Genomic DNA, 7,499 nt, shown 5'->3' on the forward strand with positions numbered 1-7,499 from the left:
TTTGCTGTAATAATGCAGGGAACCACTCGCTATAAATCTCCTAACTGTGATATTTTCAGAAATAGAAGTCGCGTTTTTTTTCTCATCTGAAACGTGCTGCGATTTATTTTCCAAAGCTACTCATGTAATGCAGAAACACTCAAGCAAACAAAACACGTGCAATGCGTGCACGTATTTGTACTGATGCAGAATGAGAGGACATTAGTACAGCCTAGAGCATTTCACACAGGTTGCTAGATTCACTTTCGCCAGAAAGTCGTGTATGCCTAAGGTGGAAAATAAATGACGTTTATAGTGAATGCCCCTATAAATGGTCTTATTTTTATGATTTAGTTTTAATCCAAATGATGCATGTGCTAAGTGAGTGAACATCAAAGATCACACAACAGAAGTGCGCGCTCTCTCTCTCTCTCTCTCTCGCTCTCTCTCTCCCTACCATTAAGTAACTTGTGCATTGTTTTACTTACTTGTTTTTGACATATCCGACCGAACTACAAACTTTCCAGTGATTTTTCTGTAAGAAAGATATATTCACTCATCTGCGCCGCCGCGCGCTCAATCCACTCAGCACGCTTTGTTTATCAGCTCGCGCACATCAGCTATACAGGCGGCAATACTGAATGTTTAACATTATATTCATTGCATACATATACTTCGTAGACATCCTTAATCTCTAATAACTCCATTCAGCTGTCTGTTGTTCTGTTGTCGGCGTTTCTTCGTTTGAATATGGCACTTATCACATGCTGTGTGGTATCGGGGCATTTTAACGAGTACGAGTACAGGAGCTCAGTATCGGGGTATCGGTATCGGTGCATCCCTATTAAATATCAATATATTATTTTTATTTACTTCTATGCAACAGAATCAGATATAAGTTGTTGTTGTTGTTGTTTTTTTTGGACTAATTATCCAAATAATGTATAGTCCTACAAAGCTATTATCAGAGCATATGAGCAGAGCATAGCATAGCAGAGCATAGCGTCATGGAAGATAGCATTATTTTACCAGCGTTGACCAGTACAGCTGAACTAGCCAACACCATGTTACAGCACAGTAGCGCTACTGCAAACAGGAATAAGTATACTGCATAGAAATTTCCTGTCAGCACGTTATTTGAGCGGACTTTGCTTTTCCGGCGAGCATGAGCGGTACACGAGCGGAGCGGTACACGAGCGGAACGCACGTTCATAGAGCGGAATATTGAGCGGAGCATCAAACCGCGCAGTGAGGAGGAGAGTGAAACCTGTGCACTGAACACTACCGGGTGTTATATATACATATAAAATATTATTATATGTAGCCTATATTTTCGGCCGATAATTTTCAGCTGCCGAAAATTCGGTGCATCCCTAATTTTTAGTATTATCTTTTGCTTAGTCAAATTTTGTTTTGCACAGTGTAGTAATATTTTGCACAGTCAAGTTTTGTTTTGTGCAATGTTTTGCACAGTCAAGTTTTGTTTTGTGCAATCTAGTTTTGTTTTGCAAAATGTTAGTTTTGTTTTGCGCACCCCAGTTTTGTTTAACATATTCTTAGCTTTATTTTCTTTGTGGAATCTCATTTTGTTTTGCACGGTCTAGTTTTGTTTTTTGCAGTATTTTGTTTTGTGCATTTTAGTTTTGTTTTCCACAGGGTCTTTTTTTTTGGCTCAATCTAGTTTTATTTTGCACAATATAGTTGTGATTTTGGCAGGCTAGTTTTGTTTTGTGCAATCCATTGTATTTATTACAATGTAGCCTAGTTTTGTTTCGCACATTCTAGCATTGTTTTGCGCAAAGTATATTTTGTGCAATCAAATTTTGTTTTGCACAATATGGTTTTGTTTTTCACAGTCAGGTTTTGTTTTGTGCATTCTGTTTTTGTTTGGAACAGTCAAGTTCTGTTTTTGCAATATCATTTAGTTTTGCACCACAATGTTTTTTGCTCACTCATTTTGTTTTGCGCTATTTAGTTTTTTTTCTGCAGCCTAGTTTTGTTTTACAGTCACTGTTTTATCACTCCACCATGAGACCACCACATTATTTAAATTTTTGGAAAGAGACATCACAGCATAATATGCTCAATACTTACCATTCAGTGTAAAGATTCTAGCTGAATCACAGATATGAACACTGAGTCACACTGCATAAGCTTATCTTAAAAGTTTTGTCAGAAGCACTGGTGTTCATTGGTATTCAGACTGCCCCACTTGTCCAAAAGCGTCTTTGTTGGGGCAGGTGCTGTCTGGCCTCACAAGGGCAGAAAGTCTGACAGCACTGGTTTCCTGTAGCCGGTGATATTAGCATCCACTTGTGTATGGATCCTATGTGGGCAGTAGCTGTTCTTCCTGCCAGGATTGGTGAGAGGGTGGCCGGCTGCCCGCGTGTTCCCAGCAGGTGTCAGCCGGGCAGATGTACCCGCTCAGAGAACAGTAGTGGCACTGTGGACACAGCCCTCCTTCATCAGTGCGGCTGTCACACTCGTCTCTCTCAGAGCATCCTGCCCACCCCCATAGTGGCCACAGATCATTAGCTTCTGATACTAAGTGTATATAGTAAGGCCTAGTGGTTAAAGATCTGAGCTGGTAACCTAAAGGTTGCAGGTTTGAACCCACAATGGATCAGATATCATCACTGTGCCCTTGAGCAAGAAATAATGCAGCCAACATATGGAAGTTCTGTCATCATTTACTCATTCTCATGTCTTTTCAAACCTGCATGCTTTTTTTCCTATGGAACACAAAGAAACTATTTTGAAGAATATCTTAAGAACTGTTCACACAAAGAACGATAACTATATAAAAAAACGAATCTTTTTTTTATTTATGTGTGATTCTGCAGAAAAAAGAAACCACATGCATATCATGAGGATAAATGATTGGTTGTTTTCTAAAATTTTGACTTTTGGTATCTTGTTTGCCAGTAAAAAATATCTAAACATTGTTAGTCATGAGATATTTCCCTCTATGGAGGTCAACAGCAATGAGAAACTGTATATCTACATCAGTGTCCATGTGTCTGTGGTTTTCTAGATGTGTGTTTCAGAGTTCGACTGGTTCATTGAAGATTTTTGGCTGAGTTCATTTTCAAAAGCAAATTAGTTTGTGAGCACTCTATAGCTCAGCATATGAAATTTGTCTTCCTGAATCATTTTATTTAGGTATTATTAATTAGACATCAATCAGTATTTGAGAGCGAAGGTTGTTTGCTTGCCAGAAATTAAAGTCTGGTGTGAAGCACAGAGAAAAGTTGAGGTGTTGAGCGTCTAGTCACTGAGCTCTGTCCAGACCATCTGTTCATGTGGAAAGACCTTCAGACAAGTACCTTCTGAAATATGTCTTCTGTTTGTCATTCGCAGTGTGAGCCCAAGATTTCCCAAAAACACATAGTGAGATGAGTCCAGAAAGTAGGGCAGGTGTGTGATGGAGTTTGTTTGTCCCTTAAAGTACCTTCAAATGTTTATCAAAAAGTATTCCTAAGAGAAAAACAGAGACAGAATGGTGAAAAGAAAGAAAAAAATAAACTTTAAGTCAATATCAGGGATATGCAAAACAACATAGTGTCAGAATAGACTTGGTGGGATGCCTAAATAACTACTGTAGGTTTTTTTTTAGGATTCGCTCACATAAGACCAATTCAAAAACAATATAGGATGTGTTGGAATGGAAGAGAAAGTTGTGAATTTTTACAATCTGTTTTTATAACTTGAATAACAATGTGAGATATGACGTATAAGACTTGATATAGTGGATCAAGTGGGTTTATAGTGGATTTAAGGTGGTTTAAAGGGGATGAATTTAAAGGGATAGTTCACCAAAAAATTTAAATTAACCCATGATTTACTCCATCCTAGCCATGCTATATGACTTTCTTCTTTCAGACGAATACAGTCTGAGTTATTTAAAAATTTGTCCTGGTTTTTCCAAGCTTTATAATGGCAGTGAATGGGGGTTGAGATTTTGAAGACCAATAATGTGCATCCATCCATCATACAAAGTGCTCCACATGGCTCTGGGTGGTTAATAAAGGCCTTCTGAAGTGAATGGATGTGTTTTTCTAAGAAAAGTATCCATATTCATATATGATCGTGGTTTTGCGCAGCTTGTCAGTGAACAACGGCTCTATGTAGTAAATGCTTCTCCATGTGAAAGCACACACGTGATGGAGATTTACTGCTGATTACAGAACCGGCTTTACTGACAAGATGCGCATTAAATATCGCACGCGATTTATCGTGCAGCCCTATTATAAACCGTAATATCTAGCCTCCGCTAACTGTTGTACATGTGTTCACAAGAGATTGGAAAATGCGGTGACAAATGAGGAAACACAGAGAAGAGAACAAAACAAAACATCGGTCACGAATTAGAAGTACAAAACAAGGATTTGTTAAGAAATATGTCAGAGGATTTTGATTTAAGTCAAGAGGAGACTGGTTTTCCTTTGCTGTAAACAAAGCTTGGTTCTCACGGGACTAACATATTCTCATATTCCCCTCATATTAGCACTACCGCTAAAAATATAAAAACTAAAAAGAGATGCATGAAAAAATTGAATAAACTAGTCAACCTCAACAGCGGACTAGTTTGTGGTTGGATTAGTCAACCATTGTGACCCATCCTTTGGGAATACATATTTTTAGCTATTTGATGCTGAACTCAGCAAGACGTTTTGGGCTATAAATTCTTCTCCCTTGTGTATAGCCAGCAACAGATTGTAGTGTGGATGAAAAAGCTCATGGTAGGCACAGATGGACAGATGTTCAGAGGCATTAATTGCTTGCTTTGTTTGTTTTTCACCAGGTGTTTGCGCTGTTGAAAGCAAAACTGCTATAGGCTAATGGTGACCCACATGCAGAGGAAGTTAGGATTTCATTGCTGAAAGTGCGCACTGCATATTCCTAGAGACTTGTATTAGCACTTGATAGATAGGCACACTTAAGTGTTACTATGCAGAATTATGCTGAAATGGAATGATCATCATTCACAAAGTTCTACACATCCAGTGTAATCCGATGTACAGTATTGGTGGCAATACAACACCATAGGCTTTCATTAAAAAGGAGGCCTGAATTACATCATAGAGACTTGAGATTATTAAATATGAAAGAATCTGGACTCAACTTGTCATGTCTTTGTTTCTCCCCCAGCACCCCCTACGTTCACGGACACGCCACCGCAGTACGTGGAGGCGAGGGAGGGTGGCAGCATTACTCTGACCTGCACTGCCTTCGGAAACCCCAAGCCGGTGGTCACCTGGCTGAGAGAGGGGGATCAGCTGACCAGCAACAAGAAATACACGGTAAGTGGGTTGAATTCTCTTTCTTAATCAGCGTTTTTGACTTGTTTTCCACTGAAAATATCTGAATATCCTGAAAACAAGATCAGTTTGCTTGAGAAGAAAACTACATGCATGTTAAGACTGTACTTAATACACTACTGTTCATAAGTTAGGGGTCAGTAAGATTGTTTAAAAAGCAAGTATGCGTTACATTTTTTAAAAAGTGACATTAATGTTGCAAAAGATTTTAATAGAAAAGAGCTTTCTGTTCATGAGAGAATCCATTAAAAAAACATCAAATTTTCCACAAAAAAATATTAAGCGGTAACTGCAAACTTTAAAAGATAAGTGCAACTTTTTATCTAACAATTTGGACTTTTTTTCTCGCAATTCTGAGAATTGCAAGATATAAACTTAGGATTGCGATAAACTTGCAATTCTGTGGGAAAAAAGAAGAAAAAGTCAGAACTTGGAATTCTGAGAAAAAAAATAAGAACTGTGAAATTTGCAATTACCTTTTTGATTTTTTATTCAATGGTGGAATGAATTGTGAGATTTTTTAAAGAAATTCAGAATTGCTCGAAAAAAAGTTTTTAGTTTTTACATTTTTTTTTATCTCGCAATTATGACCCCCCCCCCCCCCCCCCCCCAGAATTGCGAGTTGTGAGATAAAAAGTCACAATTATGTTTATCATTATTATTGCGTATAAATCTTATAAGCAATAATTATTTATACCGCGGCAGAATCAACTATTTCATAGTTTTCAACATTGATAATAATAAGAAATGTTTTTGAGCACCAAATCAGAATATTAGAATTATTTCTGAAGTGACACTGAAGACCAAAGTAGTGATGCTGAAAATTCAGCTTTGAAATCACAGGAATAAATTACATTTGGAAATATATTAAAATGGAAAACAGTTATTTTAAATTGTAATTATATTTCACAATATTACTGTAAACACCTTGGTGAGCATAAGAAACGTTATAACCAAGAAAATAAAAAGAAATGAGATGAAATTAAACAATTCAATATATATTATCTGAATAAAATTATATGATATATTTTAATAAGACAAAACCAATTGTGTGTGAGAGAACCTTTTTCTCTGTAGATTGAGCACTTTCGTTTTGGTTAGCTGCTGCCTTAATAAAGTAGAAATTGACAATGTACTTTTGTCTCCAAATAAAGCCAGTATGAATTTAGTCTAGCCATGAATTTGATTCGCAGTGAATTGTACTGTCTCATTTTTCTTTTGGAAATGGAAGCATGAATCATCACTAGCTATTTGTAAGAAAAGGCTCTGTAAGTCGGGGACCGCGTCGGGGGTCTGACAGTTGAAGAGCACACGCCTGCAGTGGGAATGGAGAAAAACTGACAAGCGTGTTTCCACCTAACACTGCATGCAGGCTGCGAGGGAGGAGGCGGCGCAGGATTTGACAGAACAGGCAGTCAGTCTGGCTCCAGTAGGCATTGCCTCTCAGTACATCAGAGGAGCGATCCCTGAGGAAACAGACAAATAAAAGACAAGAGAGACAGTGTAGCCATTTCTGTCTTACATCTGAATGTTCACTTTCACCTGTTTTAGACTAGCCACCTGCAACGCCTTTGTTAGCCGCACTTGTCTTGTTCCGCGTTTCCCAGCGTGCTTTTGGTCACAGCTAGCATTTACACGAGGCATGTTTGAGTGCCATTTGCCGTATTCTGCCTGCCACTCTCGCTCACCGGCGATTGATGAACAGGAAGTGATGGCTGGCTGCTGTTTTTCCTTCATGACCGCTCTTAGCAAGGTTATTCTCCAAACCCGTGGCTGCTCTTCTCCTCCTTCACTCCACGGTACTGCAGTGTATTCCCTAAAGGTCAAGGTTTGTGATGTCTTGCAAGCTGTTTGACGGGTGAGGCGTGGAGGTGGTGCAGAGCCTGTGAACCACATAAAAGTATAGGCATGTCCTTAGCATGTGCTTGCATTATATAACAAAATAGCAAACACGCTGGTATTTATTCAAATATATTATAAACTTTTCAAGGAAATCATTCAAAATAATTTTTTAATTATTAATTTATAAATTGAAAAGATTATTTGTGAAATTTTGTAATTAAAATGTTAATTAAAATAAATATACATTTATAAAGAATATAGAGATTTTATTGTATGTATATATATATATATATATATATATATATATATATATATATATATATATATATATATATATATATTTATAATATTATAATA

General features: G+C 37.5%; 1 protein-coding gene across 1 annotated transcript in view; it reads left to right on the plus strand.

Annotated features, from left to right (window-relative positions):
* The window catches only part of LOC107582621 (protein turtle homolog B-like), a 69,520-nt gene that overhangs the window by 25,555 nt on the left and 36,466 nt on the right, over window positions 1-7,499 (plus strand). Inside the window, exon 5 of the mRNA XM_016268537.1 lies at window positions 5,131-5,282. Within this exon, the coding sequence (XP_016124023.1) occupies window positions 5,131-5,282 (152 nt within the window). The remainder of the gene's footprint in view (window positions 1-5,130; window positions 5,283-7,499) is intronic.

The sequence above is a fragment of the Sinocyclocheilus grahami genome, unplaced genomic scaffold, assembly GCF_001515645.1.
Source record: "Sinocyclocheilus grahami isolate Dianchi unplaced genomic scaffold, SAMN03320097.WGS_v1.1 scaffold46.1, whole genome shotgun sequence".
Lineage (NCBI taxonomy): Eukaryota > Metazoa > Chordata > Actinopteri > Cypriniformes > Cyprinidae > Sinocyclocheilus > Sinocyclocheilus grahami.